At 46.6% G+C, this 18,328-nt stretch overlaps 1 protein-coding gene across 5 annotated transcripts in view; it reads left to right on the forward strand.

Annotated features, from left to right (window-relative positions):
- The window catches only part of LOC120055060 (disks large homolog 1-like), a 282,572-nt gene that overhangs the window by 87,789 nt on the left and 176,455 nt on the right, over positions 1 to 18,328 (forward strand). For all 5 annotated transcript variants that reach the window (XM_039002927.1, XM_039002928.1, XM_039002929.1 and 2 more), the window contains one exon: positions 16,635 to 16,943. In XM_039002927.1, coding sequence (XP_038858855.1) covers positions 16,635 to 16,943 — 309 coding nt within the window. The remainder of the gene's footprint in view (positions 1 to 16,634; positions 16,944 to 18,328) is intronic.

Raw genomic sequence — 18,328 nt, forward strand, 5'->3', positions numbered from 1 at the left:
AAACTAGAGAGTGTTTTCTATCCAATAGTAATAATAATATGCATATTGTACGAGCAAGAATTGAGTACGAGGCTGTTTGAAATGGGCACCTTTTATCCGGCTACTCAATACTGCCCCTGCAGCCCAAACAGGTTAAAGGTCAGGCTGGGATGGCGTATTGGGTTAAAGGTCAGGCTGGGATGGCGTATTGGGTTAAAGGTCAGGCTGGGATGGCGTATTGGGTTAAAGGTCAGGCTGGGATGGCGTATTGGGTTAAAGGTCAGGCTGGGATGGCGTATTGGTTATCCAGAATCTCCCACAAACGCTGTCTCAGGCGCCGCTCCAGAATCTTCCATAGGTGTTCAATTGGGTTGAGATCTGGTGAGTGAGAGAAACACACATTAAACCCTCTGTGTTCTTATAGATCTCCTCTTCTAGACAAAATAATGGGCAAGCATTTTGATAAAGATGTTGGATCTTAATTTGAGCCAGTTTGCAACAGGACATTTGAATTATAATTAATGGACATTTTTGAAGGAGTTGGTGATACATTTTTCATAAGGGAAAATAAAGTCTGTAATTTCAAAGTGGGAATTACAAACTTCAGAAGCCTTTTTAAACTTCAAATATACTACGGCTAGGTTGCACCAACATGGATAACCTCTTAACCTGGGTTAAATCAAGGTTTATCTGTTAATCATGTTGCACCAAATGTTAAACCTAGTTGTACTTTAATTCTTCATCTGATCTATATTTAGTTTTTACTTTTAACCTAGGTAAATTTGAAGCCTGTTGCAATTATTATATATTTTTTTTTATATAAACTTAGATCGGAGATTAATCTCCAAACTGCCACTTGATGTGGTTTAACTGACTAAATGGCAGCAAATCTTCTGTGGAGAGACCAGAACGACAGAGTTCCTCAGAGAACAAAATTAGAAACCGGTTGGAAAGAAAGGTTGGACCAACCATGAAGTATGGGAGTGATATTAACGAGGCTGTACCCCCACTACTGCAGCTCCTGGTGACCCTACGGTTCTAAGTAACTGGATATTTCCAGATGGTGGTTGGGGACCTTTTTGGACTCCACGAGTAAAACCGTCTGCAGGATTCTAGCCAGAGTGTCCAGTGCTTTTGTTCGGGTCTGAAGAATCAGTACATTCAATCCTACAGCGGAAACGTCAGCTGGATTTTACAGGAGAGCTATATTTCCAGGTGTACTAGGGGCGATAGACTGTACACACGGTCTCATTCCCAACTCTGGTGGCCTTGAATGGGGAACTATTCCGTAATCAGAAAGCTTACTGGTCCATCAACGTGCAGGCTGTCAGTGATGACAAAAGTCAGCTCACCAACATCCTAGCTAGATGGCCAGGATCCACCCATGGCATCAGTATCTTTGACAATAGTCATATGTGTGCAATGCTGGAAAGAGGGACATATGAAGGCCACCTTCTAGGTGACAATGGATATGCCTGTCGTGGGTACCTTATGACTCCGCTTTTAAACCGCCAGACACCTGAAGAGAGAGAGAACACCACCTCTCATATCCTGACGAGATCTCAGAGAGAGAGAGAGAACACCACCTCATATCCTGACAAGAGATCTCAGAGAGAATACACCACCTCTCATATCCTGACAAGAGATCTCAGAGAGAGAATACACCACCTCTCATATCCTGACAAGAGATCTCAGAGAGAGAATACACCACCTCTCATATCCTGACGAGATCTCCGAGAGAACACCACCTCTCATATCCTGACAAGAGATCTCCGAGAGAGAATACACCACCTCTCATATCCTGACAAGAGATCTCCGAGAGAACACCACCTCTCATATCCTGACAAGAGATCTCCGAGAGAGCTCAATATTTCTGTGCTTACAGGAGGGGCTCTGCACGAAGATGGACACTGCAATGACATCATTATTGCAGTGGCAGTTCTGTATAACCTTGGCAGGAGACAAGGAGAAGAGCTACCTGAGGAGGTCTTACCTGAGGAGGTCTTACCTGAGGAGGTCTTACCTGAGGAGGTCTTACCCGAGGAGGTCTTACCCGAGGAGGTCTTACCCGAGGAGGTCTTACCCGAGGAGGTCTTACCCGAGGAGGTCTTACCCGAGGAGGTCTTACCCGAGGAGGTCTTACCCGAGGAGGTCTTACCCGAGGAGGTCTTACCCGAGGAGGTCTTACCCGAGGAGGTCTTACCCGAGGAGGTCTTTCCCGAGGAGGTCTTTCCCGAGGAGGTCTTTCCCGAGGAGGTCTTTCCCGAGGAGGTCTTTCCCGAGGAGGTCTTTCCCGAGGAGGTCTTACCCGAGGAGGTCTTACCCGAGGAAGATGAAGATGGCCAGGGGCAACATGCTGCAAATGGGAATGCTGTGAGGAGAACCTTGATTGAGAACCATTTTGCAGACTGAGGTGTAAATAATGTAACACTGGTAACATGTAAAAAGCAATATTATATTTTGATAGACACAATTCCTAAGTAGGCTTTCTGTATTAACATGCATTATTAAGACATTGTTATTCTCAGTACCATACCGGGTGGAACTGGAAGCACCAGAATACAAGAGTGGGGACAAGACTGGAGGACACCAAATTGCTAGGGAAAGCATTGTTTTAATAAATAATTGTTTTAATAAATAAAAAGATCAGCATTCTTTACACAGTGGGCATTTGTTTCCCCGAAGGAGTTTCTGTTTCTGAATTTTACAGTATCTCTCTTTGTAAATTCAACACCAATCTGCAGTAGATTTTTCTCTTTCCAGCCTCCAAAACATCAATATGCGCTGGGTCATGTCAGTTCTGGGGCGTTTGCTTGGCCTCTCTGGTGTTGTTCTGCTGGTGCAAGATCCAGGCGATGCTGTTTCTCCACGGCAACAGGGTGTAAGCTCAACTAAAGGAAAGGAACAGCTATTTAATTGGGGTTTATGAAATGCCCAGCCTTGGTACGAATGATGGTGTTACGCAACATGCTGAAACGGGACTGATGACGGAAACACTGTAGTGAAGTAGCAATTCATGTTAGTTTTAACGTGCGTTATAGTCCTTGATGTCGACCAGTTATTTATGCTTACTGAATATTGGTGGATCGAGTTGTCCGTCGTCTTCATAGGGGTTCAGGAAAGGGTCAAACTACTGGGGAATCAGCTCGCATATCTTCTGGGAGAGAGGATCAATTCCCAATTCCCTTGGATGGGGCCCCACCTTCCTGTCTGAAGTGCCCCCCCCCCCCCTTCCGGTCTGAAGTGCCCCCCCCCCCCCCGTCCGGTCTGAAGTGCCGCCCCCCCCCCCCCCCCCGTCCGGTCTGAAGTGCCCCCCCCCCCCCCCCCCCCCGTCCGGTCTGAAGTGGCCCCCCCTTCCGGTCTGAAGTGGCCCCCCCGTCCGGTCTGAAGTGCCCCCCCCTTCCGGTCTGAAGTGCCCCCCCCCCCCTTCCGGTCCAAAATTTGATTTCAAATTAGCCAACCCATGTGAACCTTTCACGAGGGAGTTGCAGTAGTTCTAACATTACATTGTTATTATTTTATCAAGGAACAGCAACTTTGTGGCCTCATTTGTCAGGTAGGCTAGCTACTTTGTTTCAACTCACAAAATACCTCAATATTGGTGTAACGTGTCACCTAATCATAGTTTAAAACCGTCAATCCGGGATTCACTGATCCAGATTCTAAATGAAGTGGTGCAACACATCTCGGTATTTAATTCAAAACCTAGATTTACAAAACCTAGATTAGCTCTAATCCTTGAATAATTTAAACCATGTTGGTGCAACCCACCCTACAAGTTTTAAATTTACTGCATTGCAAGAGTTCTGCAACTGGGTGATCAAATTAAGATCCTACATCTGTAAATTAACCAATGCAATGTTAATTGCTTAATTAACTCAAGAACCAAACCTGTGAGAAAGAACCTGCTTGCAATGTACTTTCTGTCCCTCAGTTACGCAAGTGTTTCCTTTATTCTGGCAGTTACCTGTATATTGAGTACTCTGACTGCCCAGGCAATCTTTAACCCACATCAAACAGCTGTGGTTCAATGCAGCTGAGCTGTCACATTTGGAGGGACTGACTGACTGACTGGCTGACTGGGAGCACTGCTCTTTTGGCCTCTGGGCTTCCGTAATTAGCCCCACACCAGATGCTGCTCATCCTCTCATCTTCCCCTCTTCTCTTTCTCTATCCATCTTTACTTTTTCTCCTCTCCCCTCATACCTTACATCTCACTCCTTTCTCTGGTTTTCTGTCACTCGCTTGTACTGTAGGTTGAGATCTGGCGTTGTATACTGGCCATGGTTGTACACAAGTCATACACCCATGTTTGACTGGGAGGCTCAGGCTATTATGTAAATCCGTGTCATGCAGTAAAGTGTAGGACATGCAGTAAAGTGTAGGACATGCAGTAAAGTGTAGCAGACATGATGTGTGAGGTTGTGAGTCATTGGGCCAGGACTGGGATGGACGGTTTGGGCTGTGACTGGAGATTTGAAGGAGAAAAGAGAGCTCTGGACCATCCTGGATATGGGATGCACCCCTCAGCTCTCTCTCTCTCTCACACTCACTCACTAACCCTGCCTAATTTCTTTCCATAGCCTCACACACAGTCACACTGCCTGGCATAAGCCGGTCACGGCCAACACAAACCCAGTCAGACTCACAAAGGACAGAATAGAAATGGTATGTCTGTTTTGTAGCCCGGTCACAGCTTAGTTAGTCGGTGTCAATGTTTTATTAAAGCTACAACCTGAGAGCATCTGAGTGGGTGGTTGGTTAGCTGTTTGACAGGATGCCACATGGCTGGTCGTCCCACGCTGCCAAAGCACACTCATGCTCGGGGACCTGTACGGTACGTAGGTATGTATGTAGACATCTCTAGCATAATAGTGGTGGTGATGAGGGACTCCCTGTTCAGGTAAAAAATCATCAAGGCCCAGAAATTCAAAATTCTGTCAATGAAATCTCTCAAAGACGTACGGTACATTCATAACATATATTAATAAATATATATATATATTTCAGTTAAAGACATACAGTGCATTTGGAAAGTATTCAGACCCCTTGACTTTTTCCACATTTTGTTATGTTACAGCCTTATTCTAAAATGGATTAAATAGGTTTTCCCCCTCATCAATCTACACACAATACCCCATAATGACAAAGAAAAAACAGGTTTTTCGATTTATTTGCAAACGTATTAAAAATAAAAAAACTGAACACGTATTTACATAATACCCTTTGCATTGAGCTCAGGTGCATCCTGTTTCCATTGATCATCCTTGAGATGTTTCTACAACTTGATTGGAGTCCACCTGTCGTAAATTCAATTGATTGGACATGATTTGGAAAGGCACATGCCTGTCTATATAAGGTCCCACAGTTGACAGTGCATGTCTGAGCAAAAATCAAGCCATGAGGTCGAAGGAATTGTCCGTAGCGCTCGGAGATGGGATTGTGTCGAAGCACAGATCTGGGGAAGGGTGACAAAAAACGTCTGCAGGATTGAAGGTCCCCAAGAACACAGTGGCCTCCATCATTCTTAAGTGGAAGAAGTTTGGAACCACCAAGACTCTTCCTAGAGCTGGCAGCCCGGCCAAACTGAGCAATCGTGGGAGAAGGGCCTTGGTCAGGGAGGTGACCAAGAACCCGATGGTCACTCTGACAGAACTCCAGAGTTCCTCTGTGGAGATGGGAGAACCTTCCAGAAGTACAACCATCTCTGCAGCACTCCACCAATCAGGCCTTTATGGGAAAGTGGCCAGACGGAAGCCACTCCTCAGTAAAAGGCACATGACAGCCTGCTTGGAGTTTGCCAAAAGGCCCCTAAAGACTCTCAGACCATGAGAAACATGATTCTCTGGTCTGATGAAACCAAGATTGAGCTCTTTGGCCTGAATGCCAAGTGTCACGTCTGGAGGAAACCTGGCACCATCCCTACGCTGTGCTGTGGGGATGTTTTTCAGCAGCAAGGACTGGGAGACAAGTCAGGATCGAGGGAAAGATGAACGGAGCAAAGTACAGAGAGCAAAGTGCTGCAACGCTCCCCATCCAACCTGACAGTTTGAGAGGATCTGCAGAGAAGAATGGGGAGAAACTCCCCAAATACAGGTGTGCCAAGCTTCTAGCATCATACCCAAGAAGACTCAAGGCTGTAATCGCTGCCAAAGGTGCTTCAACAAAGTACTGAATAAAGGGTCTGAATAATTCTGTAATTGTGATATTAATTTTTAATTTGCAAACATTTCTAAAAATCTGTTTGTGTTTTATCATTATGGGGTATTGTGTGTAGATTGATGAAGAAAAAAATGTAACAAAAATGTGGAAAAAGTCAAGGGGTCTGAATACTTTCCGAATAGATTCATAACATACATTAATATATATATCTCAGTTAAAGACATGCATGAATGTATATTTCATTCCGTTTGATGTGTCTAAATGACTCGTCAGGTTTGTTTTGAGTGCAGTCTTTTGTCTCTCTTATTTAAAGTGGAACTGACAGCCTTTTATCTTCAAACAGATATCAAACAGACAATCATATCACTCAAAAATATAAAGTTCCCAGTTTATGCTTTAAAACCAACTTTCTAAGTGGTTTAAAAATAGGTTCTTATGTGACTCAACGTCCCATGACGTACACTAAGGCATTGTTGGCAGAATAGATGGATGCAGTTCAATGATTAATATAATTCACCAATACATTTCTTTGTTGTCCCCAAAAATATTGAGATCAGGTTGTAAATCACAGCTGGCTTGGTACATTGTTTGCTGCCTCCATTCGTTTTGCATTGTTTTAGTATCAAGGACTCAATATTTTTGGACATAAACAGGCGAATGTAACTAAGGCTGGGAATGTCAATACAATCAGACTAGCAAGTGCAACGATCACACATCAGTCATAACGTGACTAATGGGCTAGCGTGTTTATACGGAAACAAAAATAGAAAGGCAACATGTAAAGTTTTGATCGCATGTTTCATGTGCTGAAATTAAAGATCCCAGACATGTTCTCTCAAATTTTGTGCACAAATGTGTTTACATCCCTGTTAGTTAGCATTCCTCCTTTGCCAAGATAATACATCCACCTGACAGGTGTAGCATATCAAGAAGCTGATTAAACAGCAGGATCGTTAAACAAGTGCACCTTGTGCGGGGGACAATAAAATACCACTCTAAAATGTTCAGTTTTGTCAAACAACACAATGCCACAGATGACTCAAGTGTTGAGGGAGTGGGCAATTGGCATGCTGACTGCAGGAATGTTCACCAGAGCTGTTACCAGAGAATTTAATGTTCATTTTTTTTATACCATAAGTCGTTTTAGAGAATTTGGCTGTACGTCCAACTAACATCACAACTGTAGCCCACGTGTAACCACACCAGCTTAGGACAACCACGCCCTGCTTCTTCACCTGCGGGATTGTCTGAGACCAGCTACCCGGACAGCTTATGAAACTGAGGTGTATTTCTGTCTGTAATAAAGCCCTTTGTGGGGGAAAACCTATTCTGATTGGCTGGGCCGGCTCCCCAGTGAGTGGGCCTGGCTCCCAAATGGGTGGTCCTATGCCCTCCCAGGCCCACCCATAGCTGCTCCCCTGCCTAGTCATGTGAAATAATGCATTTATTTAAATTGCCTGATTTACTTATATGAACTGTAACTCAGTAAAATGGTTGAAATTGTTGCATGTTGCGTTTCATATTTTTGTTCAGTATATTTATGTCACACAGCTAAAAACACAGAGCCTAACGTTAGTTAGCTAGCTAGCTGCTAGGAGGATGTCATGTCATTGGAGGAGTGGGTGAGTGACTGACTTTTTCCCCTCCATATTGTTTTCGGTGGCTATACACAGCTAGAGATGCAGGTGTCATTTGGTTAGCTAGCAAGAACTTCATCTACTGTTAGCCAGAGTGAATTTGCAAATGCAAGAGATGCTAGCAAACTGGATATCTAGCTAGCTACTCCGATTTCGGAGCACTCTCGTCTGTGTGTAACTGATGAATTTACCTGCTGAATATGACCGGTGTCAGTAAATGTAGGCCAAAGAAAGTAATAGTTAGTCACGAACTCTCTGGATAACATGTAAACAGCCTAACCAGCTCTGCTACGGCCAGTACAATAATCAAAGTTTTCTCATTTGTGTCTGGAAGTAGCTAGCTAGCAAGCTAGCCAATTTTAGCCAGTTAGCTTGGGTGCTTGGTTGGGACAAGCATGCATTGGCAGGCAAGCTGCAGACCAGTAGGCTACATTTCCCCATCGTTTGTCAGTGCAATTTTGACGTCCAACTATCTGAAAAAGTTTGAGAGGGTTTATCTAATGTTCCTTCGTTAGATTTTAGCACATCTTGCTCCGGCTAGCATTAGTTGTTGATCTTGTTGTTGACGTGCATAACTGAGGGAGAGAGAGAGCCTACCTTTTCATGGTTGTTTGATCATTAGGACTGTAACATTCCCAGATGTAAGACGACTCCTGGGATATTTGCATGAAATCCATTCAGGTGTATTTTGTTGCGAATGCGTTCAAATTATCCAGAAGTCACACTATTCCAACTGCCTGTAAACACACAGTCCAGTTCAAAGTGAATGATGTCAGGACTGTGTGGCAAATGGCTTGTTTGCATTAAGGCCTACTGTAGCTCTGATTTGGCTATGGCGCACCAGTCTGTGTAGACTCCGGTCCTGGACGAGAGAGACGTTTTATTTACTGCAGTGTACATAAAACCTTGTCCAAACGCACGGCCGCTTTCCCACTCTATATTTCTATAGAATTATCACAAATGCCTGACTATACGTAATTCCCAAACACTCTTAAGAATTTATGAACACGTGAAAATGACCATATCTAAGGGCTCGCTTGTCAGAAAATGTTTTTAAAAAAGTGTAATTATTCCTGGGGTGTATATGAACAGATTTTAATAAGATTTAATGTTGCTAAAATGCTGTCAGTTCCACTTTTAAGTGAGCACAGTTTGCAACTCATTCATTCGTCTGTTCATTCAGTCATCAGAAAGTAGGTATAGGCCTATGGCAGGCAGTGTGAGCTGAATCGATAACCGCCAGCTCCCCTGGTGAGTAGAACCGTGAGAGCATTCCATCTCATCCCATTCCATCTCATCCCATTCTATCTCATCCCATCCTATCTCCTAGCCTAGTGGTTAGAGCGTTGGGCCAGTAACCGAAAGGTTGCTGGATCAAATCACCGAGCTGACAAGGTAAAAGTCTGTCGTTCTGCCCCTGAACAAGGCAGTTAACCTCTCTGGGATATGTGGGACGGTAGCGTCCCACCTGGCCAACATCCAGTGAACATGCAGAGCAATAAATTACTATAAAAATTTAACTTTCATGAAATCACACATTCAATATACCAAATTAAAGCTACACTTGTTGTGAATCCAGCCAACGTGTCAGATTTCAGAAATGCTTTACGGCGAAAGCAAACGATGCTATTATCTGAGGATAGCAAACAAACACAGACCATCATATTTCAACCCTCCCGGCGCGACACAAAACGCAGAAATAAAGATATAATTCATGCCTTACCTTTGACGAGCTTCTTTTGTTGGCACTCCAATATGTCCCATAAACATCACAAATGGTCCTTTTGTTCGATTAATTCCGTTGATATATATCCAAAATGTCCATTTATTTGGCGCGTTTGATCCAGAAAAATACCGGTTCCAACTTGCACAACGTGACTACAAAATATCTCAAAAGTTACCTGTAAGCTTTGTCCAAACTTTTCAAACTACTTTTGTCATACAACTTTAGGTATTTTTTAACGTAAATAATCGATAAAATTGATGACGGGATGATCTGTGTTCAATACCGGAGGAAAACAATGTGTAGCATGCTTTCTGGTCACGCGCCTCTAACAAACAGTACACTTCACTGGAGCCTCATTCTGAACATGGCTACTTCTTCATTTCTCAAAGGGAAAACCTCAACCAATTTCTAAAGACTGTTGACATCCAGTGGAAGCGATAGGAACTGCAGGAAGGTCCCTAAGAAATCTGGATTCCCAATGAAAACCCATTGAAAAGAGTGACCTCAGCAAAAAAAGAAATCTGAATGGTTTGTCCTCAGGGTTTTGCCTGCCAAATAAGTTATCTTATAGTCACAGACATGATTCAAACAGTTTTAGAAACTTCAGAGTGTTTTCTATCCAATACTAATAATAATATGCATATATTAGCATCTCGGACTGAGTAGGAGGCAGTTTACTCTGGGCACGCTTTTCATCCAAACGTGAAAATGCTGCCCTCTATCCACAATAAGTTAACCCACTGTTCCCCGGGAGCCGAAGCCGTGGATGTTGATTTAAGGCAGCCCCCCTCACACCTCTCTGATTCAGAGGGGTTGGGTTAAATGAGGAAGACACATTTCAGTTGAAGGCATTCAGTTGTACAACTGACTAGTTACCCTTTCACCATCTCATCTCATCCCAGCCTTGACCATGAGCATTCTGAAATGATCCATGAGGTAACACTAGTCCGTGAGAGAGGGACACACACACATGGGCTCACGCTTGAACACACACTCACACAGAGGTACAGTCTAAAACCTGTCATGGAATCTAACCAAAATAAAAGTATATCTCAAAGCTACTAGGACCAGTCTGTCAGTTATGAAGATGAAGCATACCCTATGAGCAAGAGACTTTGAATGTATACAGCTCAGCTGCACAGACACATTCCCATTAGACCTACAGACCCACAGAACTACAGACAGACCTACAGGCATATAGAACTACAGACAGGCCTACAGGCATATAGAACTACAGACAGGCCTACAGGCATATAGAACTACAGACAGGCCTACAGGCATATAGAACTACAGACAGACCTACAGGCATATAGAACTACAAACAGACCTACAGGCATATAGAACTACAGACAGACCTACAGGCATACAGAACTACAGACAGACCTACAGGCATACAGAACTGCAGACAGACCTACAGGCATATATAACTACAGACAGAACTACAGACAGACCTACAGGCATATATAACTACAGACAGAACTACAGACAGACCTACAGGCATATAGAACTACAGACGGACCTACAGGCATATAGAACTACAGACAGGCCTACAGGCATATAGAACTACAGACAGACCTACAGGCATATAGAACAACAGACAGGCCTACAGGCATATAGAACAACAGACAGGCCTACAGGCATATAGAACAACAGACAGGCCTACAGGCATATAGAACTACAGACCTGGCTGTATTGTGTCTTTGTGGTGTGTGTGAACACATGAGGGCCTCTGCTCTAAACCAGATTAGTGTCTTATTTGTGTGATTTCCAAGACCGGGAGAAGAGGAAACTGTATCGGGTCGACACAGGGAGCTAATCCCCCACAATACTTCTACTTACTGCGTGCGGAAGGTTGTCTTTTATTTATAATTTTTTTGGTCAAAAGAGGTCTGATTGTGCGCAGATAATTTGTACAGTAACTGTGTCTCTGTGACTGGTCGGTCTAGCACAGATGGTGTTGATCGCCCTCTGCTGACCCCTTGACCCTCAAGAAGCCAAAGCAGCCTTCTGAGGGGGTCAGGAGGTTAAAGGTCAGACAGAGTGGACAAACCGCAGTATGGCCGGTGATGAGGGATGGGATATACTCCCTGAGGCTGGCAGCTGAGTTGGCACAGCAGCTGTAAACTGACTGGATTAGACCGTATGTGTGTCACGAGTTGCTGCTTCTTCTATTGTTCCTGGAGCATTGTTCACATGTTTCTCCAAGGTGTTAAAAGATGTATGTAAAGCAGGGATGTTGAAAAATTTTAGTGTGTGTTGAGCAGCCCAACACCAGTACCCTCCCCAGCCTGGTTTCACTGGAGAGCTTTGCAAATTGGTGTCAGTGTGATGAGAGAGAGAGAGAGAGTTAGGACACACCTACAGTACCTGTATCATCAGGTTTATTTAGGGAGGTCCTCCTCTCTTCTTCTCTATTCTCCCTCTCTCCACTCGTGTTTTTTTCTCCATTTCCACCTTTTCTCTCTTTTCTTCTTCTCTCTCCCTCTTTCTCCCTCTCTCTTTGCGCTCATATTCTCTCTTCTCTCCTTGGGGACAGCCAGTGTCCTCATTCAGCTACGCCTGCCTGCAGACTCATATACGTTAGACAGGAGTTAGAATACTTCCTCCTTTCTCTTTCAGGTAAATGCCTTAAGTGATGCGGAAGCTCTTCCAGTCCACTCCCAAAGCAAGCCAGGGCTCTTCAAACCAGTCCAGTCCCAAAGCAAGCCAGGGCTCTTCAAACCAGTCCACTCCCAAAGCAAGCCAGGGCTCTTCAAACCAGTCCACTCCCAAAGCAAGCCAGGGCTCTTCAAACCAGTCCAGTCCCAAAGCAAGCCAGGGCTCTTCAAACCAGTCCACTCCCAAAGCAAGCCAGGGCTCTTCAAACCAGTCCAGTCCACTCCCAAAGCAAGCCAGGGCTCTTCAAACCAGTCCAGTCCACTCCCAAATCAAGCCAGGGCTCTTCAAACCAGTCCACTCCCAAAGCAAGCCAGGGCTCTTCAAACCAGTCCACTCCCAAAGCAAGCCAGGGCTCTTCAAACCAGTCCAGTCCACTCCCAAAGCAAGCCAGGGCTCTTCAAACCAGTCCACTCCCAAAGCAAGCCAGGGCTCTTCAAACCAGTCCACTCCCAAAGCAAGCCAGGGCTCTTCAAACCAGTCCACTCCCAAAGCAAGCCAGGGCTCTTCAAACCAGTCCAGTCCACTCCCAAAGCAAGCCAGGGCTCTTCAAACCAGTCCAGTCCACTCCCAAAGCAAGCCAGGGCTCTTCAAACCAGTCCAGTCCACTCCCAAAGCAAGCCAGGGCTCTTCAAACCAGTCCAGTCCACTCCCAAAGCAAGCCAGGGCTCTTCAAACCAGTCCAGTCCACTCCCAAAGCAAGCCAGGGCTCTTCAAACCAGTCCAGTCCACTCCCAAAGCAAGCCAGGGCTCTTCAAACCAGTCCAGTCCACTCCCAAAGCAAGCCAGGGCTCTTCAAACCAGTCCAGTCCACTCCCAAAGCAAGCCAGGGCTCTTCAAACCAGTCCAGTCCACTCCCAAAGCAAGCCAGGGCTCTTCAAACCAGTCCAGTCCACTCCCAAAGCAAGCCAGGGCTCTTCAAACCAGTCCAGTCCACTCCCAAAGCAAGCCAGGGCTCTTCAAACCAGTCCAGTCCACTCCCAAAGCAAGCCAGGGCTCTTCAAACCAGTCCAGTCCACTCCCAAAGCAAGCCAGGGCTCTTCAAACCAGTCCAGTCCACTCCCAAAGCAAGCCAGGGCTCTTCAAACCAGTCCAGTCCACTCCCAAAGCAAGCCAGGGCTCTTCAAACCAGTCCAGTCCACTCCCAAAGCAAGCCAGGGCTCTTCAAACCAGTCCAGTCCACTCCCAAAGCAAGCCAGGGCTCTTCAAACCAGTCCAGTCCACTCCCAAAGCAAGCCAGGGCTCTTCAAACCAGTCCACTCCCAAAGAAAGCCAGGGCTCTTCAAACCAGTCCAGTCCAGTCCAGTCCCAAATCAAGCCAGGGCTCTTCAGTCCAGTCCACTCCCAAAGCAAGCCAGGGCTCTTCAAACCAGTCCACTCCCAAAGCAAGCCAGGGCTCTTCAAACCAGTCCACTCCCAAAGCAAGCCAGGGCTCTTCAAACCAGTCCACTCCCAAAGCAAGCCAGGGCTCTTCAAACCAGTCCACTCCCAAAGCAAGCCAGGGCTCTTCAAACCAGTCCAGTCCACTCCCAAAGCAAGCCAGGGCTCTTCAAACCAGTCCAGTCCACTCCCAAAGCAAGCCAGGGCTCTTCAAACCAGTCCAGTCCACTCCCAAAGCAAGCCAGGGCTCTGAAAAACCAGTCCAGTCCACTCCCAAAGCAAGCCAGGGCTCTGAAAAACCAGTCCAGTCCACTCCCAAAGCAAGCCAGGGCTCTGAAAAACCAGTCCACTCCCAAAGCAAGCCAGGGCTCTGAAAAACCAGTCCACTCCCAAAGCAAGCCAGGGCTCTTCAAACCAGTCCAGTCCACTCCCAAATCAAGCCAGGGCTCTTCAGTCCAGTCCACTCCCAAAGCAAGCCAGGGCTCTTCAAACCAGTCTACTCCCAAAGCAAGCCAGGGCTCTTCAAACCAGTCCACTCCCAAAGCAAGCCAGGGCTCTTCAAACCAGTCCAGTCCACTCCCAAAGCAAGCCAGGGCTCTTCAAACCAGTCCACTCCCAAAGCAAGCCAGGGCTCTTCAAACCAGTCCAGTCCACTCCCAAATCAAGCCAGGGCTCTTCAGTCCACTCCCAAAGCAAGCCAGGGCTCTTCAAACCAGTCTACTCCCAAAGCAAGCCAGGGCTCTTCAAACCAGTCTACTCCCAAAGCAAGCCAGGGCTCTTCAAACCAGTACACTCCCAAAGCAAGCCAGGGCTCTTCAAACCAGTCCAGTCCACTCCCAAAGCAAGCCAGGGCTCTTCAAACCAGTCCACTCCCAAAGCAAGCCAGGGCTCTTCAAACCAGTCCAGTCCACTCCCAAATCAAGCCAGGGCTCTTCAAACCAGTCCACTCCCAAAGCAAGCCAGGGCTCTTCAAACCAGTCCACTCCCAAAGCAAGCCAGGGCTCTTCAAACCAGTCCACTCCCAAAGCAAGCCAGGGCTCTTCAAACCAGTCCACTCCCAAAGCAAGCCAGGGCTCTTCAAACCAGTCCAGTCCACTCCCAAAGCAAGCCAGGGCTCTTCAAACCAGTCCAGTCCACTCCCAAAGCAAGCCAGGGCTCTTCAAACCAGTCCAGTCCACTCCCAAAGCAAGCCAGGGCTCTTCAAACCAGTCCACTCCCAAAGCAAGCCAGGGCTCTTCAAACCAGTCCAGTCCACTCCCAAAGCAAGCCAGGGCTCTTCAAACCAGTCCAGTCCACTCCCAAATCAAGCCAGGGCTCTTCAAACCAGTCTACTCCCAAAGCAAGCCAGGGCTCTTCAAACCAGTCTACTCCCAAAGCAAGCCAGGGCTCTTCAAACCAGTCCACTCCCAAAGCAAGCCAGGGCTCTTCAAACCAGTCCACTCCCAAAGCAAGCCAGGGCTCTTCAAACCAGTCCAGTCCACTCCCAAAGCAAGCCAGGGCTCTTCAAACCAGTCCAGTCCACTCCCAAAGCAAGCCAGGGCTCTTCAAACCAGTCCACTCCCAAAGCAAGCCAGGGCTCTTCAAACCAGTACACTCCCAAAAGAGGCCAGGGCTCTTCAAACCAGTCCAGTCCAGTACACTCCCAAAGTAGAGCACTTCAAACCACTGCCTCAAGAATTGCAATATTGTTTGTTTCCCCCTGGTAGTTCATTGATTGGTTAATGTCACTGATTGCCAGGATAGAGTCCAATCATCTGGTCTGAATTAGTACCACAACCTGTCTGCTAGTGGCCCAGATTAACAACGTCCTGACGTCCAGCCCCGTAGCATTGCTCTGCTAGTGGCCCAGATTAACAACGTCCTGACGTCCAGCCCCGTAGCAGTGCTCTGCTAGTGGCCCAGATTAACAGCGTCCTGACGTCCAGCCCCGTAGCAGTGCTCTGCTAGTGGCCCAGATTAACAACGTCCTGACGTCCAGCCCCGTAGCAGTGCTCTGCTAGTGGCCCAGATTAACAACGTCCTGACGTCCAGCCCGGTAGCAGTGCTCTGCTAGTGGCCCAGATTAACAACGTCCTGACGTCCAGCCCCGTAGCAGTGCTCTGCTAGTGGCCCAGATTAACAACGTCCTGACGTCCAGCCCCGTAGCAGTGCTCTGCTAGTGGCCCAGATTAACAACGTCCTGACGTCCAGCCCCGTAGCAGTGCTCTGCTAGTGGCCCAGATTAACAACGTCCTGACGTCCAGCCCCGTAGCAGTGCTCTGCTAGTGGCCCAGATTAACAACGTCCTGACGTCCAGCCCCGTAGCAGTGCTCTGCTAGTGGCCCAGATTAACAACGTCCTGACGTCCAGCCCCGTAGCAGTGCTCTGCTAGTGGCCCAGATTAACAACGTCCTGACGTCCAGCCCCGTAGCAGTGCTCTGCTAGTGGCCCAGATTAACAACGTCCTGACGTCCAGCCCCGTAGCAGTGCTCTGCTAGTGGCCCAGATTAACAACGTCCTGACGTCCAGCCCCGTAGCAGTGCTCTGCTAGTGGCCCAGATTAACAACGTCCTGACGTCCAGCCCCGTAGCAGTGCTCTGCTAGTGGCCCAGATTAACAACGTCCTGACGTCCAGCCCCGTAGCAGTGCTCTGCTAGTGGCCCAGATTAACAACGTCCTGACGTCCAGCCCCGTAGCAGTGCTCTGCTGGTTGATTGGGTGGGTCTGTGCTGTCATAGTCAGAGGCAGGAGTCACAGTGGAAGAGAGATGTGATCATGCTGTGTATGTCTCAGCAACATTATGTTATTGTTATTTATTGTGGCTATATCATCATGGAACAATGGGACGCACTCCTAAAGCTATTAGTTCCACGCCGGGGCTACACCTGGGCTGATCTACAGCTAAACACACACACACAGACACACACACACACAAGCACACACAGTGTGATGGCACACAGTCTGTTTAGTCTTCAGACAGTTCTCTCTGAGTGACACTAAGCCCATTTAGAAGAGTTGAGTCCTCTTCCACCGTGACCTCAAAACTAACAGAAACCTCTCTCTCTCTTTTTCTCCTCCCCCCACTCTCTCTCCCCCCCTCCCTCTTCCCTCTACAGAAGTACAGGATTCAGGATGAGGATGGTTCTACCCCCCAGCAGGACCAGGGTCAGTCTCAGGCCTGTCCCCAGCACCCCTACCCCAGCCTGGAGGAGGGAGGCAGAGAGCGGGAGCTGCCAGGGAGCCACCACGGGACCCTCCGCAGCCACCATGGAGGAGGAACCCTGGATGGGTACCACCACGGCAGGGGAGAGAGAGAGGGCAGGGGGGAGGGACGGCCAGAGCTGGTCCAGGTAGCAGAGAAAAACCTGTCTCAGATAGAGAACGTCCATGGATATGTCTCCCACGCACACATCTCCCCTATGAAGGTAGGACACCGCAAGTCTTTCCTCAAAAGCTACATAAACCAGGCAGAACCACTTGTCAGAATATGTAACTAACAAACATTTTCCATCTGAAGACAAGCATACAGTACATGGTGTTAACACAGACAAACATACAGTACATGATGTTGACACAGACAAACATACAGTACATGATGTTGACACAGACAAACATACAGTACATGGTGTTAACACAGACAAGCATACAGTACATGGTGTTGACACAGACAAACATACAGTACATGGTGTTAACACAGACAAGCATACAGTACATGGTGTTGACACAGACAAACATACAGTACATGGTGTTAACACAGACAAACATACAGTACATGATGTTAACACAGACAAACATACAGCATACAGTACATGGTGTTAACACAGACAAACATACAGTACATGATGTTGACACAGACAAACATACAGCATACAGTACATGGTGTTAACACAGACAAACATACAGTACATGATGTTAACACAGACAAACATACGATACATGATGTTAACACAGACAAACATACAGTACATGGTGTTAACACAGACAAACATACAGTACATGATGTTAACACAGACAAACATACGATACATGATGTTAACACAGACAAACATACAGTACATGATGTTAACACAGACAAACATACGATACATGATGTTAACACAGACAAACATACAGTACATGGTGTTAACACAGACAAACATACAGTACATGGTTGCATGCACATGAAAGTGAACGGTTGATATATTTCCCTCCCTCCCTCCACTTATTTTTTAAATATCTTTTATCTGCTTTCTACTTTCCTATTTATACACCTACCTTTTAACACGCTTGTACACGATACCATAATAGAAGCCCCTGCAGTGCTTGCATCAACACACACAAAGCATTAGAAGAATGAGAAATTCCTCCAGGACTGTTTCAAAAGGCTTGCACATCTCAATGTTTGCATAGGTTTCAGGTACTAGACAGCCATGGTAAGAACCAGAGATATGCACAAGCAGTTGGCTAGCGTGTGTCTTTACCATAGACTGTATGGTGCTACCGTGTTGTCTCTAGATATGGTGCTACCGTGTTGTTTATAGATATGGTGCTACCGTGTTGTCTCTAGATATGGTTCTACCATGTTGTCTCTAGATATGTTGCTACCGTGTTCTCTCTAGATATGGTGTTACCGTGTTGTTTCTAGATATGGTGCTACCGTGTTGTCTCTAGATATGGTGCTACCGTGTTGTCTCTAGATATGGTTCTACCATGTTGTCTCTAGATATGTTGCTACCGTGTTCTCTCTAGATATGGTGCTACCGTGTTGTCTCTAGATATGGTGCTACCGTGTTGTTTATAGATATGGTGCTACCGTGTTGTTTATAGATAT

Source organism: Salvelinus namaycush, chromosome 10 (assembly GCF_016432855.1).
Source record: "Salvelinus namaycush isolate Seneca chromosome 10, SaNama_1.0, whole genome shotgun sequence".
Lineage (NCBI taxonomy): Eukaryota > Metazoa > Chordata > Actinopteri > Salmoniformes > Salmonidae > Salvelinus > Salvelinus namaycush.